The sequence below is a fragment of the Rhineura floridana genome, chromosome 7, assembly GCF_030035675.1.
Source record: "Rhineura floridana isolate rRhiFlo1 chromosome 7, rRhiFlo1.hap2, whole genome shotgun sequence".
Classification (NCBI taxonomy): Eukaryota; Metazoa; Chordata; class Lepidosauria; order Squamata; family Rhineuridae; genus Rhineura; species Rhineura floridana.
The window spans coordinates 93,775,963-93,794,570 of NC_084486.1; the positions used below are offsets into that span (position 1 = coordinate 93,775,963).

At 44.0% G+C, this 18,608-nt stretch overlaps 1 protein-coding gene across 4 annotated transcripts in view; it reads right to left on the minus strand.

The window, feature by feature from the left end:
- Positions 1 to 18,608, minus strand: part of DGKG (diacylglycerol kinase gamma) — a 167,005-nt gene that overhangs the window by 7,443 nt on the left and 140,954 nt on the right. For 2 of the 4 annotated variants that reach the window (XM_061636546.1, XM_061636547.1), the window contains exons 23-25: positions 16,582 to 16,783; positions 5,365 to 5,485; positions 1,662 to 1,722 (exon numbers count right to left, since the gene is read on the minus strand). In XM_061636546.1, the coding sequence (XP_061492530.1) occupies positions 1,662 to 1,722; positions 5,365 to 5,485; positions 16,582 to 16,783 (384 nt within the window). Of the gene's footprint in view, positions 1 to 1,661; positions 1,723 to 5,364; positions 5,486 to 12,404; positions 12,552 to 16,208; positions 16,784 to 18,608 lie in introns of those variants that run through there. The other 2 variants (XM_061636550.1, XM_061636549.1) reach the window with 2 other exon arrangements.

An 18,608-nucleotide genomic window follows, 5' to 3' on the forward strand; every position in this document is an offset into this window, starting at 1 on the left:
GTTGTTGAGTGGGAGCTATAAGAAGAGCTTTTTCCCAATAACAATGCAGGGTTGGATGTCTGTTGAGGTGGAATATATATGCCGATCTATTCCATTGAAAATGCTAGCTGGTGTTTCTGCATCCTGCTCTGCCTGATCCAGGTCACATCCACACCGCACATTTAAAACACTCATACCACTTTAACAGTTGTGGCTTCCCCCAAACAGCTCTGGGAACTGTAGTTTATAAGTGTTCTGGGAATTGTTGCTCTGTGACAAACAAACTACAATTTCCAGGATTTATTTGGGGAGGGGGGGAGGGAAGCCATGAATGTAAAAGTGGTATAAGAATGCTTTAAATGTATGGTGCGCCAAAGTGCTCTCTCTCAGATCAAACCACTCCCAAGAAAGGCCCTGGTCACAGTTCTACCCCCACACCTATTGCATCAGGAAACAGGGAAAGGAAGGACAAGTCTGTCCAGTTCTCAATGCAACATGAGCAAGGCTGCTTATCAGAATATACATCAAACTGGGGATAGCACTATGACAGTTCAAGTCCTTAAACCCAGTGGATGGCTGTGGAGGCAGCAAAGGATCAGGACAACCACATCAAGCATTTCTTGTCTGACAAGTCATCTGCCACAAAGTTAGAGCTTCAAAGCAACGTAAAGGATGGGAGCTGGTATTCAGCACCACACACAAAAAGGAACCAATCTGTAGGTTTGTTTGTTTATTTGTTTATGGCATTTATATCATCAGGCTCTCAGTTCAATTGTTTTTTGGAATATTTTTACACCACCACCAGAGTTCAGTTAAAACCAGTGCTGCTCATCTCCTAGGTGTACAATGCTTATTGCCCCCTGAGGAAACAGAAAAAAATACTATGCAAGGTTTTAAATGACCAATGAGAAAAATATTCCTGGTGATATTTCCTAACTACTGCTGAATGTATACATGAACCTTAAGATCCTTTATTTTCAACTGAAATGCCTTTTGCAACATTCTGTTCTACTCATTTGTGAACAACAGAGGACTATTTGAGTCCCATACTCTTCTTTTTACATGTCTAACACATCCTCCTTTGATCTTCAGAGAATGTACAGTGGTGTGGATACACTGAAGATACACTGATTGGCAGTCTCCAATAATTTCCATAATGTTCCAGCTATGTACAACCATGATAGATCTCTCTCTCTTTTTGTTTTCTTTGATTTTCCATTAGAAATACAAATGTGACTGTCATTGCTACATAAGGGTTTGAGGATGTGACATCAAAGGAGATAGGAGAATCATGTCTCTTTCTTATAAAAATGTAAGAGGCTTCTTTGTTGATATATTACAGCTATTTTGCTTCGTTGTCTCCATGTGGAATAGGAGCTTTTTTTGAAATCTATCCCTTTTCCAGGATCCACCACTGAAATTTGGTTCCTACCTGTAGTTCAGTCTCCAGAAGAGGGGCAGCGAACATGGTGTTCTCTAGATGTTCTTGGACCACCACCCCCATCAGCCCCAGTGAGTATGACCAGTGGCCAGGGATGATGGAAGTTGAAATCCAACAACATCTGGAGAGTACCACATTGGCTACTCCTGCTCTAGAGATAAATCTTCCATAGCTTATAGTACTGATAAATGACCTGTGTTTATATATTCCAGAACCTTTCACAAGGTTCAACTATACTCACTGTACAAGGTGGCTGCATCCAGGGCTCTCCATCCACCTGCATGGGCAACAGCTTGGTTGTTCTGGAACCCACAAAGACACAGTGAAAAAATTACAAGAGTGAAGTGACAAGCCAGTGCAGAAACTGTATCTTGTTGCAAGCTGGTAACAACAAAATTTGTGGCCAAAAGGAAGAAAAATAAGATGCTCTAGCCTTACACTCTTTGTAACGGCTAGTCAGGACTTCTATGTTACTTACTGACAATGGAGAAGGCTGAGCAATCTGCTGCAGAATGCAAAAACCACAGTCAATTTGCATTTTTCAGATAATCTCTTTAATGTAATTCACCTAACATATGTGCGAACCTGCTATGCATTTTTCTAGAATACTTGTGTGCGATGAATCTGGGATTTTTGTTGGCTGCTGCAGGGATGAGACTGTGCTGGGACCATCAAGGGACAAGCATTTCCACCTGCCTTGCCCCACCTCTCTGCCTGGGCCTTATCAGGAGGAGCTGCAGGCTGAGTCATGCTGCTGCAGGGATGAGACTGTGCTGGGACCATCAAGGGGCAAGCATTTCCACCTGCCTTGCCCCACCTCTCTGCCTGGGCCTTATCAGGAGGAGCTGCAGGCTGAGTCGTGCTGCTGTAGGGATGAGACTGTGCTGGGACCATCAAAGGGCAAGCATTTCCACCTGCCTTGCCCCACCCCTCTGCCTGGGCCTTATCAGGAGGAGCTGCAGGCTGAGTCGTGCTGCTGCAGGGATGAGACTGTGCTGGGACCATCATGGGGCAAGCATTTCCACCTGCCTTGCCCCACCCCTCTGCCTGGGCCTTATCAGGAGGAGCTGCAGGCTGAGTCGTGCTGCTGCAGGGATGAGACTGTGCTGGGACCATCATGGGGGCAAGCATTTCCACCTGCCTTGCCCCACCCCTCTGCCTGGGCATTATCAGGAGGAGCTGCAGGCTGAGTCATGCTGCTGCAGGGATGAGAGTGTGCTGGGACCATCAAGGGGCAAGCATTTCCATCTGCCTTGCCCCCCACCCCTGCTCTTAGTGACATTTGTTTGGGGACTGTCCTTTACCAGGAAGATGAATGCTTTTGGTTTGCTGTTCCTGTTTTTTAGCTTTTACATTATTGTTAGTTTTTATTGTTAGTCTCTTAATGTTTTGATGTTTACATGTTCTGCTTTGTACATCACTTAGAGTGGCTGACAATTCAGCCAGATAAGCGACTAATAAGTCGAATAAATAAATAAATAATTCTCAAATATGCCTCTATGTTTCTGACTTTTTAGGATTTTTGCCACCTCATTTTCAAATGCATCACTACAATCATGAAGGCTAGAAGCTGAAACATAATTTCAAAGATAACAAAGATGTTGAGGATTACAAAAATGACTTGCCCTAGAAAAGAGGGTGAGGGGTGCAATTCTTTTAAGGTGCCCCTTTCCTCACCTAGGCCCCACACAGTCCAGCTTACCAGACAGTATCAGGACCTGTAAAGTTACTTCCATCCCAACTGGGAAGATGCAGCACATACACAGTGGCACCTCTGTAATCCATACCACAATCACAACTGCAGTGTGAATGTTGGGAAAATGAAAATACCTTACAACAGCTAACATAACATCATGAGGATGTCATATAACAAAACAGTCATCAAGACAGTTTCAAAAAATTGTCTGAAAGTGCCAGACCCTTTGTTTTCATATGGCACAAATCACCATGCTTTGCAGGATGTGGTTCCATGCTGAATGGTTTCATCCTTAAGGATTACTGCTAGGTAGCAGATTTATTTCAGGGACAATAAGAGATGAACCTAGGGATGAATGGACTTTGCATAATGTGGGAAAGAAAACCCCCAGCAACTTCAGATTCTTCATCAAGAGAAAATGCAAGTATCTAAGGGTATGTCTAAAGGTGTTGCTGATAAATTATTATAGATAACTCCATAACTTAAGCTTTAGAAAGCTAAACTAAGCAGAGGTGTACCTATGCCCTTTCCTCTGCAGAAAGCAGTTGGTGAGGGGATATTAGATGGCAGACAACACAAGATGAAAAAGTTAAGAACCCCCAACTGTTTACTTTAAATTTCAGCCTCTGCAGCTGGATTTTGAACAACAAAACAAAATGTTAGGGGCAAACTACAAATGACAAAGCATCATGTGTAGTACGGCCAGTAGAGGTAAAACAGATCAAGCACAAGAACCTGCTGGATCAAGCCAATGGCCCATCTAATCCAGCATCTTATTCTCACAGTTGCCAACCAGATGCCTATGGGAAGCTCATAAGCAAAATCTGAAAGCAACAGCACTCTCCCCTCATTTAGTTTCCAGCAACTGGTATTCAGAAGCATGCTGTCTCTGCCTATGGAGGCAGAGTATAGCCATAATGGCTAGCAGCCATTGGTAGCCTTACCCCCCCAGTATTTGTTAGCATTGGCTTTATATTTGATTGTTGGAGCTGAAGCATCTTGCAATCTGTCCAAAGGCACAGTTTATCCTGTCTGCTTGCTTCAACCAGTTGCCCAAGGCCCCAGAAGGAGGTTGGAACTCAACCTAACTATGTTCCTCTGAGTCTGAGAGAAGCTCTGGAGGTCCTCTCAGCTTTCCTGCCTCTTATACATGGCTCTCTAAGACACACTCTTTTCCTGTTTCACATATGTATGAAAAGGCACCCACTTGTAAGTAGCACTTACTCACAAGCAGGATATACTCCCAGTTGCTGTCAGGAGAAGCATTTGGAGATGTAGTGACCACCAGTGGCATCTTACTTGCCTTCTCCTATCCTGGAGGCATGGTTGTCTACTGCCTCCGTAGCTAAGCTGCTGATTCTCCTGAGGTTCACTCCCTCAATTTGTCTACTAATCTCCTTCCTTCTCTCACCAGGACACAGTGAGACAGAGGTGGGGATATCTCATGGTTCTTCAAAAAAGAGTGATTGTGTTTCGGTTCATGTATTGTTTCAGAAAGTGCAGATTAGGTAGATTCATTTTAAACCTAGTCCATCCTTCTATAATGTAGAGTACTGCATTACACCATAGATTCCTCAGCCCAATGATATTATGCATGACTAGGGATGGCCAAATCTGTCAGTTTCAATTTCTGTTTCTCATTTTACAATCTTAAATTCAGCCCTCCGCATTTCCCAATCAGTTTGTGATTTTTTATTTTTAAAAAGTCCTCATGAAAATTCACCACCATTGTAGGGCAAGTTTCTCATAATATACACATTTTTGAATGCAGTTTTGCCTGATATACACATTTTTGCAAAGCAATTTCCCCTTTGCATGTTCTTTCCACTAATATATGCATTTTATCCCCACTTTGCTCTAGTATATGCATTTTTGTGCACATTACTTGACTGAAGAACTATACTGCAAAATTGGGAGAAGTGCAAATTTTGAAGGGTGATTGTGTTTTGTTCATGTCTCGTTTTGGAAAGTGCAAATTAGGTTCATTTTAAAATGCAAACTGAATCAATGTTTTCCTCCAGCCCTTTATATCGAATTTCTCATCCGTCTCATGTCATATGCCACAAAAGACATCAATTTGTTCTTCAGTAGGATACTAGCATGTACAACAATAAAGAGATGCCACAGCCCCCCCCCCCATGATACTGTCCTGTTTGTATTGTGATTTCATGCTTTGAACACTGTCCAGAGCTCTCAGCAGGCTTTGGGCAAAACCTTGGTGGTGGGACCAAAACCCCAGGGTGGGTACCTGATGGTAACAGAGAAACACTGGGCCAGTCTCTTGCCAGCACTTTTCAGTCCAGTATAGATCTGCCCCATCTCCATAGCCCCTTCAAGGCCCACAACTTCCAGGAGTTGATCACTGAGGTCTAATGAGAGAAAGGGTAACATGTTAATAAATAAATACAAGTATGGGTTTTGTTTTCTGTGGGTATCACAGAGCGTAGGAGGGCTGAGCAAGAGAAGACGCACATGGGAGCTGAATCTGTGTGGTCTGAAGTCACAGTGTGGAACAGCACTTTCTCAGCATCACCTTTGCATGAAGAAGGTCCGCAGCTCAATCTTTGTCACCTCTCAATAGAACATCATGTCAATGGACTCCAAAGACCTCTGCCTTTTGGAGGGGTATTGCCAATCAGAGTAGAATGTACTGACCCCAAGACATAGCCTGAAGGCACACTGAAGCTAAGCAGGTCTGAGTCTGGTCAGTGTCTGGATGGGAGACTGATTTGTAACCCCATGTAAGCTATTTGAGTTCTATGGAAGGAAGTCAGTATACAAATATAATAAATCAGCCTTCCCCATCCTGGTGTCCTCCAGATGTTTGACTATAACTCCCATAATCCCTGTCCATTGACCAAGCTGGTTGGATGGACATTCTAGTCCAAAACATCTGGAGGACACCAGGATGGGGAAGATGATAATAAATACAATCAACAAATTCGTTATCATACGCTGAAGAAGATGAGGTTCATCACATACAAAATAATCCCCCTCTGGGAAAATCCCCCTCCACCTTTTATGCAACTCAATATCTCTTGAAATGACCAAGACAGAAAAATGGATCCAATGCCATCTGGAAGAGCACACCTTAAGCTTCAAATTGATATATAACACTTTGACTATACATGCAATAGCTTTAATTATCTTTTTTATTTTAAGTTTTTATTAAGTTTTCAGAATTAAACCACAAAAATGCAACACACTAAAAAATAAACTAAAACCGTTAATAAAAATGTGCTACCTATCTGCCCATGTGTGAAAAGTTGCATACATATACGGATTTTGAGCAAGATGAGATTACAAAATACCTCTCAAGAGCAAAGAAACAGTCAATGAACCATAACCACAAATGTTTGGGAAGGAAAGCATACCAGAAGGATTTATGTACTTCAGAAGGTTTTACAAACCTATCTTGCTCTGAGGGGAATACAATAAGAAGAAGCCAAGTACTCTCAAATGTATATTGCATTTGTGCACCTCTTTCCACTCTATTAGCTTCTGTCAACTTCTCTGCTAGAGCTAGCTCCCATACCTTCGACCACTGGCCTTGTATTGTGAATGGGGAGCGATATCTCCTATGTTTGGCAATTTCTGAACGTGCTGTGGCCAAGAGAAAATATTTTTTTTTTAATGCAGCAGGTTACTCATCACTTCTGGGTAAAGAGAAAGCAGACCCAGCCCTAGATCCATGGGGATGATATGATCAGCAATTGCCAAGATTTCCTGGAATAGATGTTGCCAGAAATACTGAACAAGTTGGCATTCCCATCACAAATGGAAGTAACTTCCTCTAGCCCCACAACCCCTCCAACACTTTTGAGAGCATATTATGCATTTGTTGCTGTTTAGCTGGAATGCAGTACCACCCATACACATTCTTCTGCAAGGACTCCCAAATCCATGCTAAAAGTATCTTTAAAGGAGGTTGACCCACATCAGTTTCCACTGAGTGTCGTCCATTTCAACATTCTAATCACCTTCCCACTTTGCCTTTACACCTGACAAGGATGGGATGTAGTCCCTTAGTCCTATAGAATACAGAAATTATTCCTTTCAAAGTCCTATCAGTGTCCATATAGCAATGTTCAAAAAGAGTTAGCACACTTGGGCAAGTTGGAATCAGGATGGGCAAGTTGGTCTAAAAGTTGCTCGAGAGAGAGTGGGGATCCATCTTGAAACAAGTCTCTCACACGGCACAGACCCTTAGGCAGCCACTTTTTGAATTTGGAGTCTTCTCTAAACAAATGATGATACAAGAATGGGCATAATGGAAAGGGCTGAGGCGCCAAAAGACTAGCCCATCTTCTCCAGACCAGCACTAAATTGTTCTCTAAAAATAATATGGGCAAAATCCAGCCAAATTTAGCACTTTGAAGTTCTATTAATTTCCAATGGAAATTTGCAAGCATAAAGAAAAGTGGGGAAAGGCCATAAAAGGGGTTTTGAGGAATTTACCCAGGGTAGTGGTATACAATTCTGGGAGACTTTTGTATGTGATGGAACTCATCTTCCTGTGCATCTTGGTGTATGATATGCTTTTATAGGAACATAGGTTTCTGCCTTACACCGAGTCAGACCATTGGTCCATCTAGCTCAGTACTGTCTGCACTGACTGGCAGTGGCTCTCCAGGAATTCAGGCAGGCAGGAGTCTCTCCCAGCCCTACCTGGAGATGCCAAGAATTGAACTTGGGACCTTCTGCATGCAAGGCAGATGCTCTACCACTGAGTTACAACCCTTCCCTTTGTTTTGTTGCAATAAATTTCAGATTAAACCATAGATTGGCAGGACTATATGGTCTGAGTCAGTAAACTGCAGCTTCCTATGCTCACCCTGCAGGTGAATTCTCAAGGTATAGCAGGGATATTCATGCAGAACTGAGGGGGAGGATGAGTGCTAAACTTGACAAGGTGCTTCTCCACATTTTGCCTTGAGATGAGCTGGTCCCCTCCTAGAAGGCTGAACATCAATGTTAAAGTCACAACATGGCACAGGCAATGCGAAGTGAGCTGTGCCGCTTGTCATCCATGATGTCATGGGCACCATCTATCAGCATGTGTAGCCAGGAAAAAAACCCTATTTTCTGGGGAAATGTTTTGAGGGCTTAAAAATGTGATATCCCTGAAAAAAAGACCCTTCCTTGGAGGAAGATGCAATACAAATTAACAGAAGCATCAACTATGCTGCATTTAGTAGCACCCTTGGGCTGCTCCCAATCATTTCCAGGGGGACATGTACAAGGTAAAATACATGTGAACTGTGCAGCCCAAGAGGGCTACCAATTGTGGCTCATTTGTTGCATAGCGCACAAATATTTATCCTTAAGAAGAACCTTTTGGCTCAAGGATATAACATTTTTTCCTCAGCACTCAAAATAATGAGGCAGCTAATGATAAATAGCTGGGCCTTGCCCTGTTCTGTTTTGGTGTTTGGCAAATTCTGTTGCCTAAGCTCAGCTATGTTTGTGTGTGGTCCCTTTTTTGTTTCCTTTGCTATGTAGGGAGAAAAGTGTGTCCCAGATTAACAATGAATAGCAGGCAAGGAAAAATAAATGTGAAAACAGAGCAAGCTGGAGGCATTTGTGCATGCCAAGGATGCACCTGCAGTCCTAATAGTTGGAGTCAGTTCTATTTAGTCATTTCCTTTCTGCATTGCCCCAAACCAGCATGTTCAATTCTCCGAAGGTAAGCCTGGCCTGAAAGACCTTGAGAAATCAGTGTTGATGGCCTCAAACTATCCCACAGCCTTAATTTCCTACCTTTGCTCGGGGGAGTCCATTGGACTAATATGTTCCATTTCTGAAACACAGCACAGCCTGTGTGTTGGTGTCAGAGTGTTTTTCTTATTGGTGTGGTTCTTTTTCTTTTTTTCCAGGAGACAAGATACATAATTAAGCTGTGGATCAAGAGCTACTTACAGCTCAAATCTCAAATGGCTCTGCTGTAACATGCGTACTTGGGCAACAAGGAGGTGTGACAAAGGTCTCTGAAGATCACACTGATAGTAGATTGTGCAAAGCTGCATTGTTAAACTATTTCCTTTATGTGACTCAAGCCTAGTTTATCAATAATCTGTGTTTTCTGTACACTGCAGAAGAAGCTGCTCCAAAAAGCAACAATTGAGACTCAATTCCTGAGACTCAGCCCTGCAAACCTTATCCTGGTATATAGCCAAATGGCTCATTTGTATGTTAGTTATCCATTACTACCTGTGGAGGCAATGTAAAAACAGCATGCAACTGCACATTGCTGCTATGTGCCTAGTTCACTCATCTGAACCAATAATTCCAGGAGGTAAAAACTTGTGCAGGAGAGAAGCCTAGGTGGGCTGAATATGGCCGGCAGGCCTTCAGTTGCCAACCTCTGCTTTACTCCTTTAAAGTTGCAGCTGCCTCCATAAACTCAGAGACCCATTTGGAAAAAATAATATGAAAATTGCCACCCACTGTTCTAAATGAGGATGATGCCCAAAGGCTTGCTTTGAGGATTGTGCTGCAAACGCCTGCAGACCTTGTTGCCTCTTTGATTCTGCTTCAGCCTTCTCCACTCAGAAAATTCTCTTGCATTAGTCACAATGGAATATTCTGGAGAGCATGCTGTTTCACCACCTCTGTAACTTCCTTTTCTTTGCTCCTATTGTAGCCTATAGCTGTATTAAAGCATCCTCTTAATTAGTCATTCAGCCATGCCTAAGTAACGCTTGCTATGCCAAGCTCCTTGCCAATGCTTTCCGCTTTCTCCCACATGTATATAGATAGGGCTTTCTCTTATTTTCAGCCAGGCACTTTTACTAAAAGAGCATTTTGGAGAAACTAGTGGTGTGGTCCATGAATCTGAGCCTCCTTTTCATTTCCAGCAGCTCTACCCTGCCCTGCTGTGCCAGCGTCATTATTAGCTGAAGCCCTTTAATATTTAATTAACTTACAAGATCCATTTTCTGTAAATACTCAGACTCAGAGGAGATGGCATGGATAGAGAAAAATTAAATATGCAACCTCTAATGAAATTCAGGTTAAAGGCAAGCATAAAAATAACTGCCCCATGCAAAATGCTGATTTGGGAATGTGACATGTAGAGCAGAACTCTCTCACCCTGAAATTCATGTATTTATGTTGAGGATATGGGGGGATGACAAAAAACATAGTCTAGGAGATATTATCTAGTCCAGGGGTAGCTATCATGGTGCTCTCTAGATGTTGTTGGACTATAACTCCCATCAGGCCTCAGCCAGTATAGCCAAAGATCAAGAGTGATGGGAGCTGTAGTTCAGCAATATCTGGAAGGCACCATGTTGGCTACCCCTGACCTAGTCCAGTCTCAGTCCAAAGGGAAGATCCACCCATCTACAGATCAACTGAAGCAATCCAGAGCACTGTGAGCCACAAACAGAGATGAAGCGCAGTGTAGAAAAGTTGCTTACAGGACAAGTAGATTGAAATTGTTCATTCAAACAAGTCAAGCCACACATGGCTGTTTCTTCAGCAGAAATGGTGATCATATTTTGCAAAGAGGTTGCTCAGGGAAAAAAGAAGAAGCTGATAGCCAGTCATTATAAACTCTGTATACTTATTGTATCTCTCCCTGTTGTCCATACTCCTAGTTGGGCATCCAAGGGACAGGTATGTATCCTTTCTCCAGAGACATCCTCGTGCTCACAGCTGGAAGCCAACTGTGTTGGTTACATTAAAAGATTATTTAGATCTGTTAATTATGGCTCTTTGCTGTGTGGTAGACTGTCACTAGGAAGGCTGGCTAATTATCAGGTGTGCCCTGCCACATCCACAAGCCCAATCTGGCCTCATGCCATTCCTTTCAGCCTCGCCTTGTTGAGCAATCTTGGAATGCAATCAGAACCTGAGGAAGAGTGTCAGGCTGGCTCTCAACATAAGAGTAAAAAATAAGTACAGTAGGGCCCCGCTTTACAGCACTTTGCTTTACAGCGATTCCCTAATGCGATGGCTTTCAATTAGGGAAAGTCCCCACATTAAGGCGCTTGTTCCGTTTTTACGGTGTTTTTTTTCCGTCGTGCGCCATTTTGACATCATTTTAGCATGACGCGTCCCATTATCGTCAATGGGTTTCGCTTTACGGCGGTTTACGCTTTACAGCAGGGGTCCGGAATGGAACCCGCCATATGAGCAGGGCCCTACTGTAACTGCAGTTTCAATTCTATACACACACACTGACCAGGGAGTAAGTTCCATCAAACTCAATAGATAATATTTCTGAATTGAGATTGCATTGTCTTCTGTTTAGCAGCTATAGTTCCTACTGAGCTTGGCTGATGCATGGCTGTAGCTCTATGTGCCATTTGCAACCCACTTTTGAGAACTAATCCCAAATGCTTGATCTTGACTTTTTGGAGTTGAGAAATCCCAGCTCCAGGTAGTACAGGAAATGCCCCCTGTCTGAAACCCTGGAGAGCTGCTCCCAGTTAATGTAGACCACACTAAATAATAATAATAAACTTTAATTTGTTAGTCGCCTATCTGTCCAATTTTTGGACACTCTAAGCGACTTACAGCAGCAACAAGTACAATGTACAATACAATAAATACAACCATATTCATCAATTAGAACTAACATCAAAACATCAGTTAAAACATTACAAACTAATCTAGCTCAAAGTTCCTGTAGGCCTGCCTGAAGAGCCAGGTCTTTAACGCTCATCGAAAACTCATCAGGGAGGAGGCATGTCAAAGATCGTAGGGGAGGGAATTCCAGAGGGTGGGAGCCACTACTGAGAACGCCCTCTGTCTGGTCCGCACCAGCCGAGCTGTTTTGGCCAGTGGGACCGAGAGGAGATCCTGCGTGGCTGATCTTGTAAGGCGGCTCACTTGGTGATACTGGAGGCGGTCCTTTAAATAAACCAGGCCGAAACCGTATAGGGTTTTAAAGGTCAATACCAACACCTTAAATTGGGCCCGGTAAACCACTGGTAGCCAGTGAAGATCTATCGACACCAGAGTGATGTGTTCCCAGCGACGGCTATGCGTAATCAAGCGTGCTGCCACATTCTGCACCAGCTGGAGTTTCCGGACCATCTTCAAGGGTAACCCCACGTAGAGCGCATTACAATAGTCTAAGCGAGAGGAGACCAGGGCATGTATCACTCGCGGGAGAAGCTGTACAGGAAGGTAGGGTCGCAGCCTCTGTATCAGATGTAATTGATACCAAGCTGCCCGGCTCACTGACGAAACTTGAGCTTCCATGGACAGCTGGGAGTCAAGAATGACCCCGAGGCTGCGGACCTGATCCTTCAGGGGCAATCTTACCTCGTTAAACACCAAGTCGATGTCTCCCAACCTTCTCTTATCACCCACGAGTAACACCTCGGTCTTATCCGGATTTAGCTTCAGCCTGTTCTCGCCCATCCATCCACTAACGGACTCCAGGCACTTGGACGTGGTCTCCACAGCCACCTCTGGTGAGGACTTAAATGAGAGATAGAGCTGAGTGTCATCCGCATATTGGTGACACTGCAGCCCAAAACTCCTGATGATGGCTCCCAGCGGCTTCACATAGATGTTAAATAGCATGGGGGAGAGGATAGAACCCTGTGGCACTCCACAAGTGAGAGGCCAAGGGTCTGAAACTTCATCCCCAAATGCTACCCGTTGGTACCTGCCTGAGAGATAGGAATGGAACCACCGTAGAACAGTGCCCCCCATCCCTAATCCCTCTAGGCGGCTTAACAAGATACCGTGGTCGACGGTATCAAAAGCCGCTGAGAGATCCAGGAGGACGAGGAAGGTATATTCTCCCCTATCCAACGCCCTGCTCATATCATCATTTAGCATCATAAGAATGGTAAATTAGAAACTGGGCAAAAGTTCTTCAACTCTTGGGGATCCAAGGAGGGGTTTTTCAAGATGGGCCTTATCACTGCCTCCTTGACAGAGCTTGGAAGGTGTATTCTCCCCTATCCAACGCCCTCCTCATATCATCATTTACCATCATAAGAACGGTAAATTAGAAACTGGGCAAAAGTTCTTCAACTCTTGGGGATCCAAGGAGGGGTTTTTCAAGATGGGCCTTATCACTGCCTCCTTGACAGAGCTTGGAAAAGTAACTTTTTTGAACTACAACTCCCATTAGCCCCAGCCAGCGCCATGCTAGCTGGGGCTGATGGGAGTTGTAGTTCAAAAAAGTAACTTTTCCAAGCTCTGCTCCTTGAGGGCTGATGGCATTGCACCCTCTTCCAAGGATGCATTTACCACCGCCTTGATCCCTTCGCCCAGTTTCTCCTTGCAGCTCACAATGAGCCACGAGGGGCAAGGATCAAGCAGACAAGTGGTTGGCTTCACAGTAGAGAACACCTTGTCCACTTCCTCAGCGAGAAGAGGCTGAAACCGCTCCCATCGGACCGGAATGCCACTGGCCGATTCTGGCCCACTACTTGTATCCACGGCGTGCGGAATCGTGCACTTCAGACGATCGATTTTATCGGCAAAGTGCTTAGCAAATATGTCACAGGAGGCTTTAGAATGTTCCATGGTTCCTGCACAACTGGACCGACCAGGCTTCGGACCACTTGGAACAACCTCCTGGGACAACATTCTGCCGACGCAATAGAGGCAGCAAAGAAATCCCTCTTTGCTGCCTTTGTTGCCACATGGTAGGCCGCTATTGCTACTCTAACCAGTGTCCGATCGTCTTCAGCGTGAGACTTCCGCCACCGGCGCTCTAGTCGTCTCACCTCCTGTCTCAGACCTCGCAACCGAGGTGTGTACCAAGGTGCTGTCTGAGTTCTATTCAGGGGGAGAGGGCGTTCCGGAGCCACTTGGTCTACCGCCCTGGTAATCTCCCTATTCCAATCCACCACCAGGGTTTCAACCGAGTGACCTTCTGACAGCTCCATATCTCCCAGCGCATTCAGGAATCCCTTAGATTCCATCAGGCGTCTGGGGCGGACCATCTTAATAGGTCCTCGACCCCTGCGGAGGGTGAGCGGCATTGAGAGGCCTATATTTACCAGATAGTGATCTGACCATGACACGGGGTTAGAAGAAACAGCCCCCATTTTCAGAACACTACCCTCCCCTCCCAAGACAAACACAAGGTCAAGAGCATGACTGGCTGCATGGGTGGGCCCTATATTACTAAGGTGCAGTTCCCAAGAAGTCATGGTTTCAATGAAATCCCGAGGGGCTCCCACGAGAGTGGTCTCAGCATGCACGTTGAAGTCCCCCAAAACCAACAAATTGGGGGAGAACAACCGCACAGCCGAGACCACTAAGCTAGAAGGACCAGTGGCCTCAATATAAGGTAGCTTCCTATGTTCAATTAGCACTTTAAATTGTACCCTAGACCAGAGCTTGGAAAAGTTACTTTTTTGAACTACAACTCCCATCAGCCCCAGCCAGCACAGGCACTGGATTGAACTGATGGGAGTTGTAGTTCAAAAAAGTAACTTTTCCAAGCTCTGCCCTAGACATGATTAGAGCAGACTCACATTCAAAAACATGAGTCTACTACCTTCACATGTAAATTGGGCCTAGGTTTTCAGCCAGATATAATATCTGTCTGTCTTTTTAATGCTCTGTAATATTGAGGAGATGGGGTATAGCTGTTGTATCTCCTGTCATGCGCCTCCATGGGTTCCTTTCTCAGTCAAGCCTAGTGTCACGGGTTGGCACCATCAGGCAGATGCTGACAGCAGGAGTCCTCAGAAGGGCCCACCACCTGTCACTGGGCCACTGACCCAAGATGTCAGCTACAGCCACCTGAGCCCAGCTCTCTTCTCAGCATTGTGCACTGTTCTGACAATTTAAATCCCATCCCCCGCTTTCGACTTGAGGAGATCAGACCTGTTTTTGGCTTGCCACTGTAATGTGTGGCTTGGGCCTAGCAACCCTAGGGAACAGTGGCACAATAGGCATGTCTTGATGAACTATACGAAGTCAGCTCCTGAGTCTCTGGGAGTTGCTGTGGTGATAGCTACCATCTTGAAACAACTTCCAAACAAAGCATGGCCCTCTTTCCTTATCATTTTGAGATCTCATCTACCAATCTTGTAACCTGCTTTCGCTCTGACTAGTTTCATAAGAAGTGTTACATAATGTTTATTTCTTCATGGAGGTTTCCTAAACAATGCAGCTAGCAATTCGCATAAGCAGGGTGAGTTTTGCAAGAGATGAACTGCTAGACTAGAGAGAATAAAGTAAATTCCCGAGCAGTATCCTTTATCTGTATCAGTGGACGTCCTCGAGGGAAGAGAAGCCCCATCCTTGCCTACAGACAGCCCACTAAACTAGAAAAGCAACTCCTACAACTCTAGAATTGCCTACTTTTTGTGTGTGTGCAAGTTCCCTTGTGCAGCAGGTAAATATCTGTTGACCATTGAACCGCACTGTCACTGAGTCTGTTTTCCATCAAGTCTGAAAAACTGTAACTCCAACGTAATGTATGCTGTTTCACGCAACAACGCACACACGTCAACAATATCTCCCTCACACCACGTCGTCTCCACAGCATTAGGGGGAAAAAAAGCTTAATGTCACCCAACTGTTAAGGGCACATGAACTCTGCCAGGAGAAGAATTGCCTGCTACAAGCAGCATCAGACCAGACAACTCAAGAGATTTATAGACCCCGGAACACAGCCCTGAAACAAACTTTGATGCCGGCTGTTTCTTCATCTTCTTCAACAATATCATTAAAGGCTTTAAAGACATCAGCCACAGTGTCAAGGGCTCATTCGTCTGACATGCGCTAATGTTTTATATGCCATCATCTGTCAAACTGTCCTTCGGTAGTTTGGAGTGCTGGCAGGTTAAATTGGGACATTTTGATGTAAGTGAATGACACAAAATGAATTCACAAATCAATTTTTCCTCTGCCTCTATTCCCCCCCCCGTTATCTAACAGGTGACAATTTCTAGATAGCAAGCCTCTTGTAGCAGGGGCTTGTCCTTAACTAATTTGAAAATGTTATGTACCTTGATGGCAGTATGGTAATTGATGTTATACAAATTAAAAATACATATATTCAGTGGGAGAGAACTTCAATTTCCCCAGACATTCCCACTTTGATAGATAGTTCATTATATTCAATTTCAAAAGACAAAGAAAAGGGAGAGACAGCAGTACTGGAGTTTGTCAACAAACTTGTTAAGTGTTTTGAAGGCAATGAATAAAGTTCAGGGTCACAATCTACCATCAAATTCTCTAGTGCAAGATTGGCAGGGATTATGGCACAGTTCCCATTCATTCTAATGGAGAGGGATTGTGCCCCTAGTATAAGTTTGCATTACAAAGGTGAAGTTGCAGATATCTCAACACATGCATATATATGCCCACCACTTTCACTGATGAAGTAGGCAGTTATATACACTGAGTTGAGTGCCAAAGCAATGTTTGGCTCTTCCAAATTGGTAGGCATGGATTATTTTTGTGGCAACAGCAGTACTTGTAGCTTTCCATCTGTTCTTCCTACTGCAATCACAACAGTAAGTACCCTCACCTTGAACACAGAACTTGAGCTCCTTGGCATCAGTCACAACTGAGGATTGTAACTTTTCAGGTACTTTCTTGCTCATCCGGTTATAGCTGCGTTGTTTCTTGGTCTCCCCCCAGAGATTGGAGCCTCCGTACATGCTGGGAATGTTGAGGACTGCAATACCTTCCAGTGAAGTGTTACTCAGATCCAGAACTGTTCCATCACACTGGTAGGTATGGAGGGAGACAAAGATAAAGGAAGCTATTGTGAGGCATAAAACACCCTGCATCAATTACTGTGCACAGAATCTTTATTTAAACATTTCTATTCCACCTTCCTAAAAATCCAAGGTGACTTCCAACTACTATAGAAACAATAGACATCACCTTTATCAAAATACATAATCCATCACAGCAAGAATGTTGAACCAGAGTCCCTTCAAAGTCCCTGGAAAGCTTTCTGAAACAGAAAGGCTTGGCAATGATGTACACTTCACTCTGAGAAGAGCATCCCAAAATCCCAGGGACATGCTGGCAAAACAAGTCTGCATAATTCTGCAGCTGTTTTTTGTCCATTTACTGAATGGACACAGACTGCATGGGACCTTGCTGGAAGAGTTTAAATTGTGGAGAGATGTATGTGTGCATGTAGGATTTCAGTGGTGAGAATCAGCAGCGTGAATTGGGCCTAGAAACAAATTTGAACCAAGTACAATAGACTGAATGTGTTCCCACTTCCCTATTCCTGCATGAAGGCAAATCACAGCATTCTGAACCAGCTGAAGCTGCTGGACAATATTACAAGGCAGCCCTGTGTAGAGTACCTACTACAGTTGAATTAGAAGATTATGAAGTCATAGCTAATTGCTGCAAGAGCTTGGGTGTCCAGCTGGTGTATCAAAATAAATGGATGAAAGACACTCCTTGTTTTGACTTCTGCTGATCAAGTAGCAAAGCAACATTGTTCTGATAAGGTACAGTAACTTCCCTTAAAGTTGTGACAGTTAAAGTGGCAAACAAGCAAAACTGTTATGTAGATACGCCCTTTAGACTTCTTCCAGATACCCTTTCTTGGGGTCATTAGAGGATGTCTCTGGGATGAAGGGCCCTGCCATGCCAGCTGAGCAATTTGTCTTTGTCTTCCCACTTATAAATGGGGAGGCTTGAACAGGTTTTTTTTAATTAACTAATGATGTTTGCTAGAATTATATTCCACAAATGCTAGTCACTGTAAAAGCAGTATAGCCAGACATCAGCAGAAAGCTATGTTTAAAAACCTACTTTGGTCTAAATGCAAGGTAAATAAATAGCTAAAGGGATGTGAGTGCTGCTTCAGTCCAGAAGGAACAATGATTGCCAGCAAACTAAACTCTATCTGTTCTGTTGTTTTTCACAGGAACATTACAATTGAACCTCCTCTGTGCTGGCTAGGTAAGCAAAGGTCTGGCAGGGCACAGAACGTGATACAGATGCCAAATTTTCACACAACTCAGGAACGAACATCCAATGGGCAGCGAGAATGCTTCCCTCTTTAACCCTGCTTTGTTTCTGTGCCAGTGTGGTACAATGGCTTCTTTGAGAAGGGGCAGCTGACAGGCTGTTGGCAGAGAGACTGGAAGCAGACATTTGCAGCTGGGGGGAAAAATCCAACTTTATTTCTAGGAGTCTATACTGTAACTGATGCCAATTTCCAAAACAAAACTGCAATTTCTCTGTGCTCATGACAGATGCCTGGAGCCAAAGGGAGGGCAAACTGTTACTTTCATGCTGCCAGATTAACAATTTGCAGTCCTGAAATTGCCATTTTCTGAACACACATACATATAGTTGCACAAAGATCCAGGAGGAGTGGGAAATGAGGGCCATCTATATTTCCACAAGCATTACATCTTATTTTCCCATCTCATAGATGTACTGCTGTACAGTATAGAATCTGAATAAAGGTAAGTAGAATTCTTCTTTGTAATCAAAGGGATTACAACCATTACAGCCTGCCAACCAAGAGGTCTTCTGTATCTTTAAAAGTTGTTTGGGGGGAGAATTGCACCTTGT